General features: G+C 37.3%; 1 protein-coding gene across 3 annotated transcripts in view; it reads left to right on the forward strand.

Moving 5' to 3' along the window:
- FAM135A (family with sequence similarity 135, member A) overlaps window positions 1-25,878 on the forward strand; it is a 69,430-nt gene that overhangs the window by 11,319 nt on the left and 32,233 nt on the right. For 2 of the 3 annotated variants that reach the window (XM_010011558.1, XM_010011557.1), the window contains exons 2-9: window positions 10,696-10,775; window positions 13,612-13,751; window positions 13,868-13,938; window positions 14,268-14,441; window positions 16,941-17,067; window positions 17,441-17,594; window positions 22,393-22,442; window positions 24,124-24,279. In XM_010011558.1, coding sequence (XP_010009860.1) covers window positions 10,696-10,775; window positions 13,612-13,751; window positions 13,868-13,938; window positions 14,268-14,441; window positions 16,941-17,067; window positions 17,441-17,594; window positions 22,393-22,442; window positions 24,124-24,279 — 952 coding nt within the window. Of the gene's footprint in view, window positions 1-10,695; window positions 10,776-13,611; window positions 13,752-13,867; window positions 13,939-14,267; window positions 14,442-16,940; window positions 17,068-17,440; window positions 17,595-20,060; window positions 20,139-22,392; window positions 22,443-24,123; window positions 24,280-25,878 lie in introns of all 3 variants that reach the window. The other variant, XM_010011559.1, reaches the window with a different exon arrangement.

A 25,878-nucleotide genomic window follows, 5' to 3' on the forward strand; every position in this document is an offset into this window, starting at 1 on the left:
CTTTTCCCCATCATACTGTTCTGCCTTTCTCAGTTTCCATCACATAGTATTTTTGCATACCTTCCCTTCAGCAATCTGTTTCCTACCTTTCCTGCATACATGCCTGCATAAAATTATTTCAGGTTATTTTGGATACCCTCTAAAGTTTTCTGCAATGCTCATTATAGGTTTGTGAAGACAAAAGCCTTTGACAAAAGGTAGACTTTAGAAAATTGTTTAATTGTTTGTTTAGTTTTTTAGACTTGTTGAACAGGTTCAGTGGGCACTGTGTGTCTTCGGGGTATACAGCTTGTGGAACCTGGCAGGAGAAAAAGGGGTTTGGCTAATTTGTTTGTACCTATGTAATTTGTTTAGTTTATTTAAACTGGCATCAGGTTAACTCTTGTGAGTTTGAATTTGTAACTTTGTTTTTTTAAGGGTATATTTGCTGTCCTGCACTAGATGGGGTATGTGTTGGGAGACCAAAGATATTTTTGCTGTAGTAGGTGGCTCTACTGTGTCAAAAGTAAAAAGTCTATTCAAGAACAGCAACATCCTCCTTTTCAAGAGGGTATAAGAAGTAGAGTGTTAGGGAGTCTCTTACTTTCAAATCTTGGATGCTCACCTTACTGTTTGGCATTCATGAGCTTTCAAGATCATCTTAATAAGAATTTGAATTTTGGAATTTAGAGAAACAGATCTTGACTTCTGCTAACTTTTCATACTTTCTTGTAATGTGGTTCTGGTAATATTCTCTGAGATTATTCCTTATGAATTATGTTATTAATAAATGCATAAATACAGTACACAGTGAGCAGATCTGCTTCTCTCAGTCTTTTTAGAGTTGAAACTCTTGAAGTTGAGATAAAAAATGATTTCCAGGAAATGGCAGTGTAATATCACATTATTTCTGAGTGTGGAGGCCCACCAGTAGCTCAGCCTGTCCTAAGGCCATGTCATGTCACTGAAGGGAATGGTCCTGCTGTTTCCTGGGGCTATGCAGTCCTGCCTTCTGTAATGGCCCTTAGTGGGGCTACCATCCAGGTAGATGAACATGTTGATCTGATTTACCATCCAGTTGGTGGAACATCAAAACTTGTTTGAGGAGGTGCAAAAACATGTAAAAGGGATTTTGGTCTGCAAATTGCTCTTACTGGTGGCGGCACTATCATGGGCTGACTCACATGAATCATGAAGCTGTGGCTTGCTTGAAGGCAGATAGTTGCTTCAGATTCTGGAAGGCTGTTTTTCTTTCGTAGTGACCTAATGACATTTCAGAGCAGTATGTCATACTTGAAACTATGGTGATTCAATTTAAAAAAATTGAACTGGAGGAGCTAATGTGACTTCCTTGAATGACGTAGCTTTTTACAAGGGCAAAGATGAAGATGTTGGTAAGGGATAAGAGTGATTACCTTTATTTGATGTATCTTGGCACAACAGTACACATGGGCTTTTTTGTCATGATTTTTTGCAACAGTTTTCTTCGTGGTACCTGAATTTCCATCTCTGGTTAAATGTATGATGTATTTGTTGTTAAAACAGAGATTGCCTTTCATTGAACTGCAAACAGACTGAATTGTAAGGCTTGTGTACTTGCTTACTGACAGATGAGAGGAACAGAACTGCACAGCTGCAAAACTTAAAAAATTTGAAAGACCAGTAAATGCCAGAGAATGATTTGTCAGACTTGTCTTCTGGTCTTCCATCTGCTGTGTTTGCTATCCCTTTATTTCAAAATGTGTATGTTGTGATGTGTCTGGATAAAAACTGCTGCCTGTTTGCAAGGGGGGAACTTTGAAAAATTGTGACCTTGCTTACCAGGAAAACCCAATGCCCCATACATATGTCCCCAGAAAATGGATATGCTCAAGACACTTGGTCAGAACTAGGTGATGTTAAGGTCCTTTCCAATCCTAACCGTTCTATGATTCTGTGATTAAATACTTGTGATATGTCATTTGCAAGGCTAGTGCTGAATCAAAAAGTCAAGTGAAGAATACTTTCAAGCTAAATAAAAAGCTGTCATAGAAGAGAACATGGGGGAAAAAGTAACCCTGAAGATGAGCTTCATGGAGCTGTTATAATTTAGAGATGCAAGGTCATTTAGTATTAGTTCTTTCCTGTTTCCTTCAGTAATAACAGGAAATAAAAGAGGAACTAAAATTACAAACATAGACTAATATAAGTTAAGATATATTTGATTAAATAAGAGATAATGTAGTATTGTGTGGTTTTATGGCTCTTTAAAAAAGACACACTTACTTGAGAGTATTCCCCTTTCAAGTTTTTAAATAAATATTCTTAACCCCTGCAGGAATTCTGCCCAAGTGTACCTGTGGTAAGAACATGGAGAAAAGGCTTTTGTAATAATAAAGGCAAAATCCCCAGCTGCATTTGCTTTCCCCTCTCTCCTGCCTTACATACTTGATCGTGTTTCATAACAAGCTGCTGTGACTTAATTGAGGCATTGGTCTTCCAGATAATTCTCTCAGACTTTTGGTCCAATAACTGTTTTGCTTATCTGTCTTTAATTGCTAGATGTAATGTGTGCCATAGACATGTGAGGTACTGTTAAATTAAAAGTAATTTGCTTTCAAGGAAACTTGTTCTCAAATAAACGGGAACTTTTAGTCTGCTTCCTGTAAACTTGCCCTTTGTTTTATGTGTCTTAATAAAAATATGTTACCAGCTGGGAAACTCCTGGGTTCTTCATAGAAGGGATTGATAAATGATTTTAAACAAAGTCTTTTGGGCATGGTAATTTTCCTGCATCTCAAGTATCTGAATTAGGATTTGTTAAACGAGATAAACCCCACAATTACAGCAGTTACAATCTTGTATGTACCAGAAGTGCATATTAAGAAGTGTTTGCAAGATAAGAATCTTCCAGTGTTTTCTATAGCTGTTCTGTTCCCCCTCTAGATAAGCCCTATATAACTAGTTTAGTGGCCATTTGGTAGTCTGTGGGCCCCAGCTTGGTTTGGTAGGATTAAACCTTTATAGATGACTGCGTTTCTCCTGATGGGGAAAAATAAGGAACAAGTCTAACCAAAACTTTTCGCTTCTTGCATTTGTAATTTCTAGATACAGCATTTCATTGCCTGTGCTTTATTCTGTGCTTTCTTTTATTCTCTTGTTTCTGTTCCCTTACACCTTATTTTACTCCCTTATTTGTGCCTTTTCCTGGGTTGCCTTTTTGCAGAATACCTACAAGGTTAAAAAAATATTCTGACAAATTTGTGGTAATGTTTAAAATAGATTATTTGTGTTTCATGACCATTTGAAATGCATTAAGCATCAGAAGCATACTCAGATTACCTTGAAATGTGCATGAATGCTGGCACTTGTCAGTACAGGCTTGTGACACAGGTTGTGTGAGATGCTAAATACCTTTACTGCTTTTAAGATGGATTTTTATAAATCCATGAAAGAATGAGTAACGTGGGGTCTCTGCAGTAAGAAGGGGCTTAGCTTGTAGAACAGAGGGATGTTGAACAGAAATACAAGAACATTCTTCTCTTGTTGTTGGATTCTTTCAGTGTTTTGCTGACTCAACCTCTCACCACAGCAGGAGTTTCTGTTACTGGGGGTTGCTTCTGTGGGAAGAGGTCTGATCTGCAGAGGTCTGCCAGGGTCACTCTGACAGAGCTGTTACAACAGCATCACTGCCTCCAGAGCTGCCTGTTCCCCAAGAGACTTGCTCCTCAGTCCGTTTTTCTCACAGTTCCTCACTTCAGTGCCACATTCCATATTTACAGAGCAGTGCTGTATCCCCAGCTCTGTTTCCTCATGAATGAAATGAAGCATGGTTGCCTGAGCCACTGCTCACCTTGGGAAGAGGAGAAGTCTTAGTGGTGGTCTGCAGCAGAGGGTGTGTTTTCAATGGGGCCTTGCATTCAGTAGATCCCAAGAGCTCCCCGGAGGTTTTGCCTATGCAGGGTCACAGCTGTTCCTTCCTTTGGTGAACTGATAAATTTAGAAGCTGCCCTGCAGGTGACCCAATGTGCATGTGAATTTTGCAGTCCACAGTGCTCAATGCTTCCTCGTCTTCATGTGACTGAGCGCATTTAAGCATGCAGTTAGTGCACTGGGATTCAGGGAAGAGGAAAGGTTGGACTCTGCCATGTGCGCTTCTGCCTTTGCTCTGCCTGGCAAGAGGAACTGCAAAAAAAGTTCCACCTCAGCAATGAATTACTTGTATTATGAAGCTTTTTCAGGACACACATTTCCCTTGGAATGTACTTTAACTGGGAAAGTAAGTGTGTTTTAAAATAAAAGCTCTTGCAGCTATCTCTGTAAAAGCATGTGTGCTTTTTTTAGTGCTTTAGACTTATTATTGTTTTAATGATGATTGTCCTTTAAGACTGCATTTGCACACATTACTGCCTGTGGTTCCATATGAGAGCATTAAGAAGTCAAATAACCATTTACTTCCTACATTTCCTTTTTTGTTAGTACCAAGTTACATTCCAGTTATCAATAAACCTACTTCTTGCTCAGATTGTAAATTAAGTTTTTCAACAAATGTGATGGAAAAAACTTACGTATGCCCATCTAAATGATCATTCCAGCGAGAAAAAAAACCTGTCCATTTTCCTGTTTGGGAAATAATTTTCTGGCACACGTCAGATTTTGAATCTTCAGGATTTTAGTGCAGCTGAATGGAAAAGATTTAATCCTTCATACAGGATGGACAGTAGCAGTCTCCTCCGCCTAGAGGAGAGGAGTAATTCTGACTACCTTTTTCAGAAGACCTTTTCCTACGAGGTCTGTAGTAAGGACACTAAGCTCCACATATCCTTGAACCTTTTCATAATGTGTTTATGGATTTGCAGGATTATATTGACAACCAAATGAGATAAATGGACATCAGCAGGTACATGCATTTATTTACTGAAGAAAGACTGCATAGGCTGGGGTTGTCAGAAATCTCCTGAGTATTTATAAGCTCTACACTGGTGACTTCAGCTTCGCTCATGTGTGCTGTCTCAGTAAACATCTCAAACATTTAGACTATCTCACACATTGTGAAGCAAATGTGAAGGTAAGCCGTGGGGGATGGATGTGGAACTGTTTCAAGACAAAGCTTTTAAGCAGTGCAAACAGAGCAAGAGATCTATGTTCATCTTCAACCTCATGTCTGCAGATAAGTAAAGGTAAATGCTGCAAGCATTTAGCGGAGAGGTTAGTGGATTTTCAGAGGTAGTGTTGTAAATTGTCTTTTTTTTTTCCTCAAGTCTATGATATTAGACACTTAATAGGAACTGGAAGATGCTGCCTTTCAGAGAAGCAAGCACATCAGTTGTTGAAAAGTATCTTGTCTGTGTACACACAGGAATGTCTTCCTGAGGTTAGACTCAGGAAAGCCAGGAGCTGGAGGATGTTCTGTTCACAGGTGTGTTTCAAGCTTGTTTTGTGTACCAGCTCCCAACCTTACACAATTCTTGCTGTCATCATGTTGAAAATAGCTGAACCTTGTTTTATAGGTTTCCTATAACTTCTGAGATTGTAGACTGATTGCTTCAGGGTGGAAGGGATAGCAGCATGTCATATAGTCCACCTTCATGCTGAAAGAAGGGTGAACACTCAGTCCAAACCATGTTGCTTGGAGCTCTGTCCCCTCAGGTCTTGAAAGTTTGCATGGGTGAAGATTCCACAGCTTATCTGGACAACCTGTTCCAATGTGTAAGTATCCGTAAGACTGTTTCAAGTCTCAGTTTAGTCAGTCTTTCTTGGGAGACTGTCCTTCAAATCATTCTTACATCAGCAACATGAAGGTCAAGCAGTTGCAACCTGTTCATTGTCTTGACAAAACGGTGCTAAAGACTCACTTGGAATCTTTTCTTCATGTGGTGTCAGACCTTCATCCAACTGTCAGTCTGCTGTTCATCCCAGATCCATTCCCTGCACTGACCGTACTGCAGTGATTCACAGTAAGACTCTGCTTCACTAGCTGCCGTTGCAGCCGAGGCTTTTAAAATGCCAAGCTGTAGTTGTATCATCGAAGATGATCCGAATGTATCCTGCTGCATTATCAGGTGATGATTATAAACATCACAGCATGCTCCTATCAGGGTAATTTAGTAACTACTGCATGTCAGGTTCTTGCTTCTGGTCCATTTTAGTGCATTTTTTCATTGTATATTTAAATTAGTTCTTGGTGGTATTTCTGTTGGCTTATTCTGTTCAGTGAAGTACTCAGCTATCCTGCTTCAGCTAATGTAGGAAAAGATAACAAAAGGTCCTTACACTGATGAATGCTGCTGTTTCCATGCATGATTAATGTGTGTTCTTACAGTATACCATCTTCTGAATACCATTGTTTATTTTCTTCAAAACAGGTAGCTTTAAAGCATCCTCACCGAAATATTTCTGGCTTCTTTGTTACATGAAAATTGCAAGCCTCAATAATCTGAAAATGGTGTTTTCACCATTAAATGCAGTCAAAGAGAGATTGAGGGACAGGTTGTAACACAGATTTTTATTTATTTATTCTTTTAAAATCTGCACAAAAAAATAACTTTTCTGCAATCTTACTGCCAATTGCAAAGCTTCATCTATTTTCTGTCTTAATATTTCTAATCTGGAAAACAGTTTTACATAAATCTTTAAAGTGAACATAAAGCCCCTGTTTCTATTATCAGCAAGGCATTTTTCAGGTTGCCATCAGAGTCAGGACTTGGGAAGGACCACACTGTTGCAGGGTGAGTTTGGTATGCTTCTGTCACGTTCCTGGGACCTGCAGGTGCATGTAAGAGAACACGTGCTGTAGCAAGGTTGGGCATGTGAATCTTACTGGCTGTGCTTTAGCCACGAGGATGATGAGGGGGCTGGAGCACCTCCTGTATAAAGATAGGCTGAGAAAGTTGGGGCTGTTCAGCCTGGAGAAGGCTGCGTGGAGACCTCATAGCAGCCTTCCAGTATCTGAAAGGGGCCTACAAGGATGCTGGGGAGGGACTCTTCATTAGGGACTCTAGTGGTAGGACAAGGGGTAATGGCTTCAAACTTAAACAGGGGAAGTTTAGATTAGATATGTGGAAGAAGTTCTTTCCAGTGAGGGTGGTGAGGCACTGGAATGGGTTGCCCAAGGAAGCTGTGAATGCTCCAACCCTGGAGGTGTTCAAGGCCAGGTTGGACAGAGCCTTGGGTGACATAGTTTAGTGTGTGGTGTCCCTGCTCATGGCATGGGGGTTGGAACTACGTGATCTTAAGGTCCTTTCCAACCCTAACTATTCTATGATTCTATGCCACTGAAATGGATGTGCCATGTACTCTTTCCTGTGGCCTTCAGGAAGGCATTTTAGTGTGAACGCACTGATAGACCCAAACTGTTACACCCTCTGAAAAGTTCTGGTACTCAGCCTGCAACTGCTTGGTTAGGTCTGCATGTGCCACCTCTTGGAAAACACGGGGCTGGGGTTTGAAAGTGTTGGTGGACCCAGGCTGCTTCAGCTATTTGGGCACATCTGTTGTGCCACTGGGAGCATGTTCTGTAGCATTGTTACTGTCTGGGATTTTCCACTACCCAGGATACCTTCATTCTCTCGTCATGTAGGATAATGGAGAGTTGATTGTATTTGGATCTTATTTATGGAGTATTTTAAAGATATTTGGGATAATTGAATGTGATAGGTGAGTAACAAGTCCTCGGTACTGATTTGTTATGTAGAGGCCCAAGCAAGTACAATACAGTAGATCAAGTTTAGGGGTCAGTTGTGTATATGAGAACTAAAGAGTACAGCTGGAAAATAGGTGAAAGTGACTTGGGGCTTTTAGGGGGTGTTGGTGAGTTCTGTTTTGGTTTGTTTTATGAATAGAAAAGGAAGCATTGGGACACCAATGACTTGAGTTGAACCAGAGATGGAAGAAGATGAGGAAGGCAGGGCTTGGGGGTAAGAGAAAAAAAAATTTCCTGTCATCTTAACTTCAGAAAGCATCCCCTTATTTTATGTATTAGAAATGTAATTCCTTTGTGAATAAAATACTCTGTTTCTGTATCATAGCTTTTCATTTGCAGATAGATCCTTAATATAAATGGCATTTAAAGATGAGTGACAGTGAACAATTTGGGTAAATACTTTGTAGGAGGTTGTTTGTCTCATTTAAATGTCTTGATGCAGTTAAATGATTGTTTCAGAGATCTTGGCACAAGATTCTGAATTAATGTTTGCATATTTGCCCTGAGCTACAGGATTTTATTACTCAGATTAACAGGTGAATGTTTTATGTTATAAACTGCTTAAAGTAAATCTGCTGAAAGTCAAAGCCACCTGTCTCAAATAAGCAAACAATATACCTTCATCTCCCCATTAGCCCAAATTAAAATAGATCAGGCAGGTAAAGGGTTTACTGGATAAAGGGTAGAATAGCATGCTTTTGATTAATTGCTAGCAAGTAATAGTAGGAAAAGAAAGGGTGTCCTTTAACAGCCTTTTGATTTCACAAACTACATTCTAAGCACGAACAATTCAGTTGATTGCTTTCTTTGAGGCCCAGATTGTAAACAGTCACTTAATAGCATCTTTAGGGCAGACGAGTCTTACTGCATTAACTATTGGAATATCACATTGCACTTCTTTTCTGTTAGGTCCTCAGTTTTTGTTTTGCCTTTCATTTTACCTTGTTACAGTCCTAATTCATTAATATATCCACAACTGGTAAAGTTGTTAAGCCTTAGTTAAATTTATGCTCTGCAGAACTGTCGTGTGGTTCTAAGCAAGAACTGAGAATGATGCAGATGTTAGATATTTTGAGGACAAAGTTTGGTAGGTTAGGAGGAGATGAAGTAAAATGTCTGACATGTCTCTGAACTACTGAGGCATAGTATTTACTATAAATCATTCCAATGATTTTGCATTCATAATACCTGTAGTAAGAAGCAGTATGCTCTGCCATGACAGGCATTTGGGTCATGGGAGGATGCAGCTCATAGTGGGAAGGGTGTCAGGCTCTTGATAAATGCTTACTGTGGATGCAGAAATGACACTGTGAAGCTGGGGCTGGTGGAAAGTATCTGCGTGCTGATGCTATTACACATTATAACGTATTGTGTATCATATGGCCTCAGTATAGATGAAATGAGTACTAACTGAATGATGAACGTCAGAACTGACCCAGAGAAAAGAAGCAGTACATCAGTGTGCTAGATTGCATCCTCATGGCTTAATGTTGAGAGAGCTCTCTTAATCTCCTCAATTCCTTACACTCTTGGAGAAGATGACAGTGAAAGCTTATTGTTTTGGGGCTTTTTTAATCCAGCAAAAAAGGAACTCATTTACTGTTTGTGAATTAAGTGAGTGATAGGGAATCATGTTTGAGATGTGGATTTCTAAAAACAAAATACTTAATTGCTGGTTAAACAATAGGTTGTTTTGAAAGGGTAGGAATAATTCTGCTGTCATCTCGTACCTCTGGCAATATAGTTCATTAAGTATCTTCTGTTACAAACCATTGTTTGATATATAGTTCTGACCAGACTTTTTAATTTTGTGGAAGCATTAGATTAAGAACGTTTTTCTGGTTGGTTGTTAGGCTAGTGCACAGTTGCATGAGTTGGTAGCGAAGTCCTGGATGGTCAGCTTTAGTTGTTGTGTTAGAAGTCAAAATCAGAAAACCACAGTAGAGTACTTTGGATTTGGATAATGGGGATGATGAAGATGAATGGTAAGACTGTGAGTAGGTGTACACATACTCATGAGGGCTCTTAACCCTCCGTGTTGTATTCACATGGTTCATTCATTTACGACCATGCTTTTGCCTAAAAAGGTGTCTGAGTCTTCCTGCTCTCTGCTTGTGAATGTTCTCACTCCTTTCCTTTCGTTGGTCTGTTTGTGGAGCGTGTGGTAGGTCACTTCAGCTCACTGAAGAGCTAAAGCTAATCACTTCAAACAAAACCAAATGATCTGAAAGGGGATAAGATGGATAGGACATGTGCTGTAAGTGTGTTTATGGGTACTCGTGTTATGTAAAGATTTCCATAAAATCAATATGGGTGGCAATTAGGGATTTCATAGATGAAAATCAAAATTGGAAACAGTATGGAGCTGAATAAGATTAAAAACTGTTTAAAGGTGGGGGCAGAGACCCAAAAGACTTTTGTGTTTATTTTTTAATCTTAGGCTTTAAGTTTGCAGTTCCTGCCTTTGGTAGCAAGTATTATCATATTTTGCATAGTGTTACTGTTTATTTGCACTTGTTAGTACCCAGTGACTGCACACAATGTAGAGTGTGGCTGGAAAGTGGTGTGTTTTCTATGGATCCTGGAGGGGGAAATGGGGGTGTCTTGGAGTTTCACAAGTAGATCCTTCAGCAGCAGAACTGACTATAGCAGCCCGGTAGGTGTGCTATGTGGTAGATCCTTCAGAGATGGTTGTAGTGTAGCTGACAATCCCGATTTCTCATTCATATCAGTTCTTCAGTGTAGTTTACCCTGTGTCTCCATAAGTAATTTGCCCCAACACTGGGGGATGCAGAAAGACTAGCCCTGTGTGGAGGCTTCCTTCTTTTATTCACGTGTTTGGCTGCTGCTCTGGTTAATGCTTAAGAAAAAACCCAACAGGATGAAGAGTCAACACAAGTCAGTTTTAAGCTTTGTAGACTTCCTTGCCTTGTTCCTCCTTTCCACTCTCCAATCCTGCCTTTGTCATTCTACGTATCAGTGGTAAATGAGATGTCTGTACCACATGTGTTACAAATCGGTGTCTTCTGCTTTAGTTTTTACCAGATTCGTGCATCCATGAAAATTCCTCCAAGAGTTCCACACAAATTAGAAGCTAGCTTGTTACATGCAACTGGTAAGTGCAAAATCTTGTAGTAAATGATGTCATTATTTTGCCTTGCTAATTAAGGGAGCGTGCTTTTTCTCTTATATTGTGGTAACTAAGTGTTTTTCATTTTTTTTTATTAACACAATAAAAAGATAAATTGTTTTATGATGACCTGCTGAAAAACTAGCCTGTGCTTAGCAGCAAGACTTAAAAGTTCATTACAGGGTTTGTGTTACTGTTTTTCCCCCCTTGATTCTCTTTGCTGGTAGCAAAACATGGTAATTCCTATATATTAGTGTCTTGTGTTTAACACTTTTCTGCTCAGCCTTTTCCATGTTTCAGGCTAAGATGATGAAGGTCAGATCTCATTTGAGTAGATACCTCAAAGTAATGGAGATCTTCAGGTACAGACTCTTAGACAGGTTACTAAGCTCATTCTTTCTCAAAAAAAAAGACTTTGTAAGGATCCAGTGTTGCTGTTTTCAGACTTGCTCTGTTGGTGTCTGGTGGCAAAGCTGAAAATTGATTTAACCTCCTGAAGGGAATTACCCACTTCCTCATCTGTTTCCTTTTTTTAACCTGGCACTCACTTTTGGTTTCTTTGTCCAGGCAAACTGAACCCAGAGGAACCTGTTAGTGCTCTGTGAACCCACACCTCAGCATGCTGCATAAAACAAATTGAGTTTTCAAATGTCAGGCAAAATTCTTGGAAATTCAAGGAAGAAAAACCTACTACAGTCTGAGAAAATGTGATAAGAGATTACTGAAACATGAATTTTAAAGGCAGTTTTAAATGTAACTCTGAGTAGAGCAACAAGGTAGATAGGAATTCTAGTCAAGCTTCCTGAATATTTCTTGGATTTGTGTGAAGTAAATCATTCCTATGAACCAGGATTACTCCAAAGGCAAAGTTTAGCGTGGTTTAGGGAATTTAGCTCTGCTAAACTGATCCTTTAGTAAAACATACTTTTTTTAATAGTGACACTTAATAGTATGTGTACTATTTCGTGGTATATTTTAGAGTGGGCTTCAGGTTTGGGGTTTTTTTTTGTTCTGGTTGTGGTTTTTTTTCCCCAGAAAGCTTCGGTCTTGTTAGTAAATTGTGACGTGTCACAAAATAAGAGCCTTTTTGTCTCTTATTACTAGGCATAAAGGATGTAAACACTAAGACTGTAGTTTGATGTGAGTTTAGATCAGCAGTGCTGTCAAAAATTAAATCAGGCTGTGATGCCCTCTGCCCATTCCTTACCTTCATACGGCTCTGTGCATAGCTGACCTTAAAAAGTAGTTCAGCCTTGTTGACTTCACATTGTGAGACCTTGCTCCCCACAGATGCAGCTGAGCTTGTTCCCGGTGTCAGCTTTTCCTCTTTGGCTCGTCTCTCATTTCTGAGGATGCTGTTTCACATTACCTTGAAGTCAGCAGAACTGAGGGCTGTAATTCGGAGCTGGACACTGCATAGGAAGTGGGACCTCAGCCACTTGTCTTTGTAACTTCTTTTGTGTCAGACTGGATGGGAGATCCTTTCTGCTGATGCTATGTGGCTGTATCAGATTACATGTCATGTGAAACCATACCCACTCTGCCCTTCACCTGTAACAGATGACATGGATGGATACAAGCTGAAAGTGGCATTATATATATGGGAATTACACTTCAGTGATGCAGCCTTTGTAAGCATTTTGTCCAGGACACCTACGTTGATGATACATGTGAAAGTACTTCAGCAAACCCCCGTATTTTCACTTGTTTCTAGTTTCTGAACGGAGGTTGAACTTACAAAGATTAATTATAGGGTGGGAATGTTTGTCAGGTGCAGTGATTTTCTGTCAGAGACCTGTAGACCCCAAATCTGGAAAGCACAAACTTTGCAGATTTTTTTTTCTTTTGTGGATTCCTTTGAAGTAGTTTATTAAGTAAAATCAAAAGAATTAACACACACCCTTTCCCCCCCCAAAAAAAAACCACCCCCCCCCAAAAAAAAACCCCAAAACATTTTGCATTTACACAATTTCTAAGACTTTGTGTTCAGTAAGAGGTTATTGAGCCTGCTTGTAGATTGATGATAAGAATGCATCAGTATTTCTGTTACTGCTGTTCTTCCAAGTTCCATCCTCTTTATGTGTTGTTTTAAAGGAACAGTGCCCATCATGGTATTTCCTGTGTGATAACCCCTTGCTATTAAGCTAAATACTTCCTCAATAACTATTTTAAAGCATTCCCTTTCTCATTTCTTTTACAAGTCTTTTAACCTTTTCTTGGCAAAGGATTCCCTAACAACTTACCGCACTCTTCTGAACAATTTGTGATGAGCAGCCACTGGACTGAAAGCAGAAGTGTCGCATTGAATGAGAAATGTTAAGGTGATACACTTAGAACTGGTCTGGCTAGAGCAGTATCCGAAGATCTGGAAGGAAAGAACAAACCACCTTTGTTCTTGATTAATTCAGTGGAGTGGTATATGTCATTTAGCCTCTTTGCCTCATCTCTAGGTAATTAAGAGTTCTCACTGAGGTTAAACTTCGCAAAGTCAACATGAATACTGGATGAAACAAGACAGATTTCAAGATTTTTATTAGAATTTTTGTGCCTAGAATGTCTTACTCCAACTTGGAATAAAGAAGGAATTCTTCACTCCAGAACTTACATTAAAAGGAAATTATATTGAAAATATCAATACAATGTTTGTTTGAAACAAAATGTGCTCCTTCAAACTCCGGCAGTTGCTGACTGAAAGGGAAACTGCTGATATTGTTAAACAGTGGTCATGAAACTGGTCGGGATGATATTTCGACTTACTAGCCTCTCTGGGGTTTCCAGATTCTAGGCCAACTATAGTAATACTTGTTTCTCTTCTTTTCAGGCACAGATCTTGCCTTTCCTGCTTCAATCCATGACAACGTAGTTTGCAGTAAAACATTTCAGATTCTTTACAAAAATGAGGAAGTTTCTGTGAATGATGTGATGATCTTCAAAATAAAAATGCTTTTAGATGAGAGGAAGGTAATCTGCCATTCAACTTTACTATATTCAGATCATTAAGTCTTCGTTATGTACAGTTTGGACTAGTATAAATAAGGCATTTGAAAAGATTTCATGCTTCTACAATTTCTTTTTAGATTGAGGAGTCTCTTAATGAAATGAATTTTCTACTAACATTAGATCTGCACTTCACAGATACAGACTATTCGTAAGTTTAAATATAGAAGATTTTGTTAAATCAACAGTATATGTTAACTTGTTAAACTGATTAAATCTGTATTACATGTAGATGTAGTGTGTTCATATATAAACACCTTTGAGGGTAAAAAAGAAACCCAGTGCTGAAGTCTGTTAAGATTTCATAACTGGTTTGTCTCTTTCTGATTTTTTTGTTTTAACTTCCTTTTCCTGGGGGAGATGTCTTTGCATTCCAAAGTATAGACCTGTACTGAATTGCTTCTGCATCAGTTACTGATGACTTGCACTTTAAATATGATCATTCTAATTCTATGATCTTCTGTTTGAATTTCTTTCTAGACCAGATGACCTGAGCACACTACAGCCAATTAGTAGCCGAACTTTAAAGTTGCACTTTAACTTACACCGGGGCCTTCATCATTACATCAATGTTATGTTTGATTACTTCCACCTTTCTGTCATATCAGTTATAGTCCATGCTTCTTTGGTTGCCCTGCATCAGCCATTGATAAGGTAATCTCTTGTTAATAAAATGCAGGTAAATTATTGAGTTACAAAATTACAATACTTAAGGAGTTAAATTTATGGCAAATAAAATTTTCTTCATGATGATTTTGGAATTCAGGGCTCAGACAGATAAGAAACTTCTTGTTTTCAGAGTTACCTGGAACAAATTTTGAGTTTGCTTTTGTTAGAAGTAAGAGTATGTAGTGCAAAAGAGATATCCAAGACCAGGAAAGAGGAGGAATGTGTAAGTATCTGTATTTCTACATGTATATTTATAGGCATAAATATTTAACATTTTCTTAAGCAGGAAGATCTGCTGCTCTCTCTAGTTAGTGACTGAAATAGGTGCTATTTAATACAAATAGGGTGTCTTCTGTTAGCTGTCTTCACAGTTTTCAGTTATTAATGTAGCAGCAGTGATGTTTGCAAATGATGCATTTACCGTTTCCTACAGGAAACGGAACCGGAGAATTTAATTTTCTTTTTAAAAAAGCTTTTGCCTAATTTTTATTGACGCCTTTTTATTTCATTGACTTGTGTCACCCTTTGAAATCTCTGTTTACTTCACTTCTCTATCTCAAAAGTAGGTGTGAAAAAGGGCCGTGCAGTCAGCCACACACAGGAAAGTGTTCTTGGAACAGCTCTTTCTTTAGCATATCTATCTTTGTCTTCTTTCACAGCCTTCAGATACTACATGTTACTCCCCTCAAGTTTCTTCCTATTCAAATTCTGGTTGTGCCGTAAATTTCCAAACCTTTAGCTTAAAGTATTCCCACTGCTTGTCCCTGTCCACACCATGGATAGCGGTGTCTTTGTGTGTGTTAGACAGCTGGTCAGTGCAGTGGGACTGTGCTGGTTTGGAGGATTCCACTGCATTTTTTTCTTTTCTGCCTTTTCTTCCCCTCCAAGTTGGGTTGTTTTGGTGCCGGGTTTTAGGCATGGTTATATAGTATCTGAACCAGCACATCTGAAGGGACGATGTGGCATTATTTGTGAGAGGAACAGGTAATGAGGAGGTGGGAATTATCTTAAACTAGTATGGTTGCTGAAGATTTCATCTGATAAAATAATATGCTTTAAGTAGCAGTGTGTGTTCAAAGTGAAAATTTTCACACTGTACCACAAGTAAAATTCAGGCATTCACTTGTATTCATCCCATGGCTGTAGGGTCGAACTTCACTTCATTGTTAGAAAATGAAAACCGGGGTTTGTTACTGATTATCAGTCAGAAGTGTATTTGTCCCTCCTGATGTTTTAAAAGGTTGCAGAAAGTCAAAGCATTTTCATACATTTTTTTCTCCTCTGTTTCTGGCTTTTCAAGTTACACAATTACGCTATTTAACTTTAAACCTGAACTTGATACAACTTGTGTGAGAAGATAATGACTTCCATGAGAGAAGGAGATAATAACTTCCATGCTGCTTTTTTTATCTTTAGAGCAGAATGTTACTGCTGGCCACAAAATTACTTAAAGGATCCGAATTGTCCTTGAAATCTGTCGGGGGCGGGGGGAGAGGAAGAAACCTTCAGATTTGCAGTGTTTTATTTCAGCTGGGCTACCCCATATCCAGCTCACTTTTCTGGAGCAATTCTTTCTGAAAAACCTGATCATTGCAGACTCCACTCCCTTTCGTCCTTTGATCTTTCCTGGGGTGACAGTTTGCTCCTCTGTTTGGGTCACACTCACATTACTGGCACCCCTTCCTTTCCTAGGGGGTCACTTTTTGAGTAGTTTCTTTTTCAGAGTAGCGTCCACATTCACCTTGTCTCGGGAATAACCAATATTACACTTTCCATGAAAAACGAGATAATTCCACTTGGTTACAGCCCTGGAGTCCTGTACAATCTATTCTTTTTGTTAACCTGCTGCTGCATATCTCTTTCTGCCCATTATCTAAAAGTCCATACATTCTGCGTTCATTCATCTCTCACTCATTTTTCCTAGTTCTTTGTTCTTGCAAGGCTACAGTTGCAGGATGCTCTGTTCTTCCAGGGGTTCAGGATGGGCTCTTCTCACTAGGCAAAGGTCAGGCATTCCGTAGGAAAACAGCAGCTGTAGTTTGTGTGACAGCTTTCCAACTGCTTGCTACTGCTTCAGTTTTATCATTTCAATTAGTTGAAGTTTACATTGGAAATGATGAGGAAGAGCTGACACAGAGTCTCCTGGCACAAAGTCTGCTGACCTTCATGGTGAGAGATGGCAACAGAACAGTTGAGGGTAATAATTTCTTACATTTCTCCAACTAGCTGAACTCTTGCTTTGAAGAAAACTGCTTCGGAAGCACTGCTCCCCTAGTGCAAGCACCAGAAACTTAACTGAGGTATCTGGGCCATCCTGAGGGCTTTTAAAAGGGCAGCCCACCATGCTAGGAACTTCCAGGATCATACTGAGGGTCCTTGTTTATACTACCTTTCAAGAAAAGTCAAGAATGTGTTTTAAGTGTGAGAGTTTTGTGACACATTTCACATGTGTTCAAATTATCGGTTCATTTGTGCTTTTTGCAGTTTTCCTCGCCCAGTGAAGAATACATGGTTGAACAGGAACGCACCAGCACAAAACAGGGACTCTGTGATTCCTTCTCTTGAAAGCGTGGTCTTTGGCAATAACTACACAAAACAGTTATCAGCAGATGTAAGTGTATATCAGTTTAAGATTTTCTTTGTATGTTGTTGGGCAGTGTGAATTTTATCTTTTCTGCAGAAATATTACTTGATAAAGAATGAACTTTCTTAGAGTTACTTTGGTTTGCCATGTGATATGGGAAATGAGAAAAAATTTTCCAAAAGCCTATGTTACAGTTCAGGAACACACAGATGGAAAGCTTACCATATTAAGTGTTTAACCTTATTCTTTAATATATTGCAGTCCATCGAAAATCACAAAAATATGGATGAGGTTTGTGAAAAGAGGCAATTTGCTTATCCATCTTTTTAGTTATTCTGTTAACACTCCATGTATTGTACAAAATTAATATGAGCCTTATCTATCTTCTTTTTTTTTTTAGGGTTGCAGTTTTGTTGTTTCAGAGTCTTTTCTCAGCCATGCTTATAATTTCCACTACACGCTTTGTGCCAGTTTGCTGCTTGCTTTCAAAGGGTTACATAGCTATTTCGTTATGATAACAAAGGAGCTTCCCTCTTCTCACCGCATTGAACTGGGTATGTAGAACTTAATAAAATGCATCACTTTCTGTCAATGTTTATTAAGAATACCACTCTTCTAGACTAAACTGGCGTCGATTTCATACAGCTTGTAGATCTAACATCTTTTTGCTTGAGCTGAGCTGGAATTAATAACGTTAAAAAAAAAAAGAAGCAAGTGCTGTCAACATTACTAATAAAATGAGGAGACAGCAGCCTGATTTTATGCAAATATTTTCTTGTTGATCTTGATTTGCCCTGTTATTTCAAACCACTGTGTTTAGTGGTGAGAAAGAGAAATTCTGAAGCTGAGCAGCATGCTGTACTTGTTTGGTTTTTATAAGGAAACATTGTATATTTGTATAAAAATTGGAATTCTCTAAGCTTTGATTTGAGAAGAATATTATAATGGAAACTTACCTGAAAAGTGACCTACAATCAAAAATTGCTGCTGGCTCAGTTTTTGGTGTAACTTCTAGGCAGACTGACTTACCAAAGAATTAGGAAAACATTTGAATAGACAAGAACTGTTTCTATAAAACTGAGTAGTTAAAATACAGTTTCAGAGAAGCTGTTTCTTCAGTAAAGTTAAAATTAAACTCTTACAGGGCATTCTCACAGAAAGTTAAGTTCTGTGGCAACTAAGACTTCTAGGAACTACATTTCTTAGAAGTAACTGCAAAATTGCTACATTAAATGTAATGTATAGAAATGTACGTTGAGTTTCTGTAGAATGCAGGTATATTAGAGAGCTCAGCCTCAACTTGTGAACTAGGAGAGCAGTGGAAGTCAAAAAAGAAAAAACATTACCATTATAAAGGATGATTTAGACTTTTTCCTCATCAAGCTTATACATTTTTAGTCATGTAAAGTTCTATTTAAATCTGAAAAATAGATCTTTTGGACTTTGTATTGATTTCAGACAGCATTTATTGATTTCTTTTTTTTTTGGTATTGTTTAATTTTACCAATGTCAAAACGAAGCATTATGAAACAATAAGGTTGGAAATTGAGATATGAAAGCTATTTTTAAAATGGCATGTGGTCAATTGGCAATTCAAACAAAAAATATTTCACTTGTATATTACAAAACACAAAGCTATTAAAAAAAAAAGAGGGAGGGAGTGCATTACAAATCTGAGCATAGAAGAGTACCAAAAGCTGAGGCTTTTCCTTTATGGAAGCAAAAATACTGCTACAGTCACAGTGCAAAAGATACTTGTGTGTCAGTTATCTTAATCTTGATAGGGAGGGGAACACCCTATTAAAGGAATGACTCAACTCTTAGTCTTCCTTTTAAGGACAAAATGTGCTTTTTTCCAAATAGAATCTGTTAGCACTGTTGTTGTTGTAAGACTGGGCTTGATACTTTCGTGTTTCAGATCGGACCTTCAGTTCCCCTAAAACATTCCTGCAAAATATATGTATAATAGAAAAAAGCCAGCCATCGAGTCTTATAGTTGGGTTGTATCTTTCAAATCTTGTTGAGGTCACCGAAAACTGAAGCTGTTCGTAAGCTTCAGTGAGCTTAAGTCAGACCTTTTGTTATTTCTGTGGGTAATTTAACTTACCTTTAGAAATGCAAGCTTGAACAGTAATGCTCAAAATAAATACATGAGGAGAAAATTAGTACTGACATTTAACATTCATTGTACATATTTTGCTGACGGTTTGTTTCTTGTGGAATTTTTATTTCTTTTTAAGTGTCTGCTAGAACTACTTTTGTTTTCTTATTTGTAAATCTCTTTCATTTATTTCAGTTAATTTTTATGTGCATTGATTGGGACAATTGATAGAACAAAAAGGACTAATAATGTAAATATTAATTAAGCTACTGTTACCTTTTCCTTATGAAAAATAACTAATGCCTACCACTAATGCTAATTTTTCTAAAATTCATCAACATTAAGGTATAAAAGCTGTGTTTCTGTGATGTCTGTAAAGAAACTAAGGCTCTTTGGACTTCACAAAGTACACAGTTGTCATTTGCATTTATTTTTCATTTTTAGAGTAAATGAACTGTTTTATAGTGAAGATCTATGTCTGAAGTTTAAATGCGCACAGCAGAAAAAAAAAGCTTCAAGTCCTGTTTAAATCCCAGGATCATCACTTTTTTGTTTTAAATTAAATTATTACCTCCTTAATTTTGTTTCTTCTATTTGCTTTGCTTTTGCTTTGTCATATAATTTTAACATAACATAGTGATTTTGCAGAAGCATGTGCAGACAACTGTGAGACTCGATAAGTGTAACTGAGCATTTAAGTATTATTGGTTTCAGGAAATAAAATACGCTAGCTCAATGTATATCACAAGTCATCTAATCTAGAAACTACACTAAAATTATATGCTTTCATGTACTGATCTAACTGCACTAATTGCTAGGCTAGCAATAAGCTTTTTTACTAACTTTAAGGCAAATAATAAATCTCAGATGAAAAAAGGAGTGTAGTAACTAGCCATATGTGTGCAATCCCTGTAACTAGCCAAGGCCAGCATGCAGGTCCTTTATGAACGCCTTCTCAGAAGAAAATATCCACGAACCCAGAGAGACGCCTACCTAGGTATGTTTTCAAAGCAGGTGATATAACCCCTCAGATTTTTCTTAATACTATAAAATACTATATTCTTATTCATAATATAAAATATTACATTCTATTGTAAACAGGAGCACTATTTCACTATTCAGCTGTAGTGAACGTATATTGAACTCTGATGAAGTCTGCAGAATTGAGCTACTTATTTCTAGGGTGAACATAGATAATAAAAAATGAGAAATTATTGCTGGATTTTGGTTTAGTGTTGTCCTAAACAAAAATGATTGAAGAGTTCAGCCAGTTGTCACCATTTAAATAAAATAGCTAAATATTGAAGTTTTATTTAATTCATCACAGACTCAATTTTTTAGATTATTAAAGCCTCATACTTTTTCTTCCTGAGAAGTCTTTGAGGTTGCTTCTGGTATCTCAAGGCTTGATTCTTCCAAACACTACGCAAGACATTTTCAAAGTTTAACATGAATTTGTCTGTATCTAAATTGCCAGTTCTCCCTTTGGAGAGTGTCATTGTTGGCCTGGACAAAAGACAACAGTGCTGTTTAAGCACAAGGAAGTTTGTGATGGGAAAAGAATAAACTGGCAGTTCAGCCTCATAGTAGATCACTAGCTTAATCATCTGTAAGTGTGTTTTGGTTTTGTTTTAAATAGAAAACAAAACTATTTTTTAGCAGAGCCAGCAATATTGCATCAGATATTTTCTGCGTAAACATTACTGATGTAGAATGTTATGTTTAATTTCCTTTTATCTTGTATTGCCTCTATGATTTTATTTTCTTTTTTTAATATAACATCATAGTTTGGGGTTTTTCCATGATTTTAGACTTCAGATTTTTGCATTTGTCACAATGCAACTGAGGGTAGGCTATGAGCAGCAAGATAAATAATCAGTATTGTGTCTCATAAGTAAACATTTATTTTCACTAATGTAAACCATCAAGTAAACCATATTTTAACCAATGATAAAATTTGTGTGGCCACAAACACGCCAAAAGTAGTGTCGTATCTTAAACTGTTTTCATATATTTTCAGAATACTAGTTATTATATATATTTCAGAATAGATACAACAATCATCAAGTACTGTTCAGCTAACACAGGCGTATATAGTTTCTTTCAAAAACAGTTCTAAATTTGTTTCTGAGAACTTCATGCATTTCTGCAGCTTGCATATTTTCTCAGAACTTTGAGTTGTATGAGTTAAATTTAAACTTAATGCCAAACAGATTAAGTATAGTGGATGCAATTAATTGAAAATCAATATATACTTACCAAATCTAGGTGGTATCATTGGAAGACAAGTTGAGTAAACACAGTTGCCATTCTGTAAACCCATGTTCATTATCCATATCCTAAATTTATTATTGTGGGTTTCAAGGCATGTTTTGGTGGTGTATATTTTCAAGAAACATTATAGGGTTTTTTTCCTTAATACTGTCCTTCAAAAATGAATTTAAATATAAATACATGTTACAGACAAGGTTTTAGGGTTTATAAAGTGTTCCCTTGATGTAGAAGGAAATCAAAACACAGTACTAAATTATTTGATTGATTAGATACCCTTAAGTAGCCTAGGAATGATAAACGAGGAAAAACATCTTACAAGAAAGAAGAAATCTGTTTTCTTTATAAATAAGTCATTCAAGGTTCAGATCGAGTTTAAGGTGCCATATCGTGGAAGATTGATTTGCTCTTATCATTGAGCTGTTAAAAGATAAATTAAAGAACAGTTTTATTTGACTTAAACATAATTCCTCAAACAATTAAAGAATTGTATTTATATTAATGTAGCTTGAAAATCGGGTAAATAATACACCTGTAGAAAAACGGTATTGGCATGAGGTATGTCTCAAAAATCAGAGGTAGACATGGGTATTACCTTGGTTGTGAACAGTGACATTGCTGCTGAACAGCTGAGCAGCTCTCAATACATAATCTGCAAACTGTATCATCTAGATAACAGTATTTTCAAGTGTAATTTTGAACGGAAAATTTATGTTCTTGACAAGGTATCATGAGTAATACTCAGTTGCAAACCTTTTTTTTAATCATGTTCTATCCTCAATCTCAGAAATTACTAAGAAATTATTTTAATGGGAGTTTATAACTTACTTGATTTAAAGTTGACTGTGGCATTTAGTACGGCTTCAAGTTTTATATGATGGGTTCATTTTCCTGTTTTAAAATTGTTTTGTGGGATAATTGGTTTTACTGTGCAACTTGGAAAACCCATTTTTCATGGATATGTCCTCTCATCTTTCCAGAAAACATAGATGTAGAAGTTCGTCTTACAGAATTGTGTGAAGAAGTAAAGGTACAGGGTTTTTTCATGTATTAACTAAGTGAAATAACCATAGAGTATGCTCATTTCATGTGCTACTTGGGAATAAACTGTTTTTTTCAGTGATTACTTTCTGTATGGGTTTTGCCAACACTTAATTTCAACCCTTTCTCATTCAAAGAGAAATGGCTCAGCTGACTCCAAAAGTTAATTATTGATCTGGCGGCTTGGCATGTCAGTAGTAGCCATAGTATCCTTTGTATATCATGAAGCTGAAGAGTATGGAAAGGTGGATTACTTGTATTAAAACAACATTTTCAATTTTCTACATTTAGAATTTCAATTCTTTGGTTTTGATGGTATTAAATAACAGTGTTAGAAGATCAGGCAGTAGTAGTAAGTTGTACAAGAGCAGATTCTCCAAGTGATCCTCTCACTTGGAAGGACTTGTCCTGATGCTGTCTCCTTCAGTTCTCCTCCATTCGCAAGGAAACACTGTCTGTTGCCAATTACTTTTGTCTCCCCAGCTCTCTCCTTAGTCAGAACTAGCCTCAGTGAATAGCTACTTTTCTTCGTCACAGCAAAGTTTAAAGCACAAGTTTTAAAACTTTGTCCCTGCTTTGCTGGTGAGTGGGCCATCTGCCTGGTTGTTGAACGTTAGTCTTACTTTTCATTACTGTAGTAGTAGTATAACTTCAAGGAAGTGTAATGCTGTCTTTAAAAGGGTATTATTATTATCTGCAAAGCCAGCAGTTAGCTCTTTATGAGCAACTAATAATCTTACTTTATATATTAGAAATTTTTTTTACATGTACATTCTTTTGTTACCCCCTTAGCTTGCTAAAGTATGTTTATATTGTTTCAGTTTTCAACATTCTCTTCTTTTGTGCAGTTCATGTCACAAGTTCTTATTTCCTCTGTCGACTGCTAAGTTGGTGTTTCAATATTTGCAATTCTTTTTTACTTGCTCTTGATATTGCCAGAATGTTCAGTCTTTGCAATCTGTACTTTTTAAGCCCTTTGCCTCAATGCTTTATGTGCCAGCAGTAAGTTTCTGAAAAACAGTGTTTTTTTCTAAAATGGCAGGGAACATACACCTGGCAGGCTACAATTGACTGCTGTGGCGCTATAGCAAAGCATTGCAGTACGTTGTTGATAAAGAAAACCTTGTTTCACACTGAGTTTGTCTTGGTGTGATCTGCTTCTAGGAAGCCTATACTATGATACTGATTATGGCTTAAAGTGTATGTAGATAGATAGAAGCATATAAATGTTACTGTGAGTTGGGACTATTCTGAAATGGAGATGTCTTTGTTAGATTTTTACTATTGTATCAAAGTTGGACTAACACAGTGAGTACTGATTTTCTGTTTCCTGATTTCCATTCCTTTCAGGCACACTGTATTTTTGCATGTTAGAAAACAGAACAGTTGCAACTCAGTTGTTGTGGCCATTAATTGAATTGTGCATTAATTTAAGGCCAGGAGTCCTAATTCTAAAAGACAACTGTATAATACTTAACACAACTTAAAATAATCTATTAGGGTTGTAACATAGATTAATTCAATTCTGATACTTGGGCAATACAGTTCTCATTTGGAAGTTACTTTTTAAATTGAAATTCTCACTGAGATGAAGTAACCTTTTTATGATTCTTGTCTGTACATTATGGTCTCATCTGTTAGTGATGCAAATATTTTTTTCCTGACTTTAGAAAATGGAAAATCCTGATGAACTGGCAGAACTTATAAATATGAATCTTGCTCAGCTTTGCTCACTTCTAATGGCTCTCTGGGGGCAATTTCTGGAGGTCATTACCTTACAAGAGGAGGTCACAGTATTGCTAGCACAAGAGCATCACACTTTAAGAGTAAGTATTGACTCTGTCTTTAAGAACTCTGAAATATTCATACTCTTACTGTGACCCATTGCTATGGAAATGTGTATCGAAACAAGACTCCAGATTCTAATATTTCTAGTTTGATTTGGGAAAGTTAGCTGGAATCATAAAGGGAGCTGTTGTATTGCCTACGTTGCTTGTGTATCACGTTGTTAGAGCTTATTCTTGGAATACAGTGCATAAAACACATTATTTGTGTTTACAAATCAACTAATTCATCTTTTGAGTAAGAAACGCAGTTCAGAAAGCAGATTGCAGTCTGTGGAGTAAGATGTATTTGTGCAGAACAATGTATTTTTCTGCAGGAGGTATGCCTAGTGCCCACCCTGCATTTTACTTCCCTACTATATTTAGGCTGCCTGCTTCCATCATAAAGCAAAACTTACTTTCCTTCTGAATTAAGACTTTATAATGTTCATAAGCTCTGAAAAGTCTCTCAAGTGGGATTTTTAAAAAAGAAGAGATGTATTGGAAATTTTCTGGCATGTAGGTATGTGTATATATGTGTAAAACTGTATCTAGAGAGTGTACCTACACACACAGTTTATCTGTATGTATGTAATATACAGTTGCTGTGGGCTTTCTACCTGCAAAAACATGGCATTGCTGGTTCCCGTTGTGAAATATTTTCAGATACAAACTAAAACTCTTAACTTTCCGATGAATGTGTTTTCCTTCCATTCTTTTGTGGCCAAGGATTTGAAGAAACCTAACATTTTAAAGTTTTCAGAGAGTACGATTCATTAAAATAAAAAGAGATAAACAATGACACCCACCACCGCTACTCATCAGACACACAGCTTGATCTTTGGCTGGTCTGGCATCTTTACTGTCTGACCTCACAACCTGTGCATTTGTCTCATATTATAGAATAAGTGATATTAAGAGATTATCTGGAGGTGCTTCTTGTACAGCCTTTTACAGATTGCTTGTTAGAAGGTCTGGTTAATAAAAATAGACATTATTTGTGCTTCGTAATAGTCTCAGTCCAAAACAAAGGGTATCTTAAGGCTTTAGCTCTCAGAGGTTTGATTTGTCTCACCAGCATTTCTGCCACTTGCATCAAAATCCTTTCTGTTTTGGTTCTGGAGGGAAACGTATGAAGGATACTTTGACTGTGGTCTTACGTACAGACTTGATAAATCACATTGTTTAATGAGGGAATCGTGGTTGTGGAAATGTGTTCTGCAGAGTAAATGGAATCTCTCAGAAAGAGCACAAGGCTTGTTTGTTAGATGTGCTAACCGGAAGAAAGCATGATCATTGTGCTGGCTATCTATGAATCTCACCTTTCTTTGCTTTTCATGTGAATTTTGGAGCCTTTTCACTTAACTGGTGGAAGCGGTATGAAACAAGAATTCTGTTTCACTTAACCTGCACTTGCGTTTAACTGCTGGCATTTTAGTGTTTGCTTAAGTATTTATTTAATAAAACCAAAAGAAGTAATATTTTTATTTCTACTGCTCCAGTGGGTTTTGGTCTTTTTAAAAAGGTATAGCTAATGATTTTGTATTTAGCTTCTTAAATGTGGTTCTTTTTAAAATCTTCAATGAAAGTAATTCTCTCTAG

The sequence above is a fragment of the Nestor notabilis genome, unplaced genomic scaffold (genome assembly GCF_000696875.1).
Source record: "Nestor notabilis isolate BGI_N333 unplaced genomic scaffold, ASM69687v1 scaffold7553, whole genome shotgun sequence".
NCBI lineage: Eukaryota > Metazoa > Chordata > Aves > Psittaciformes > Psittacidae > Nestor > Nestor notabilis.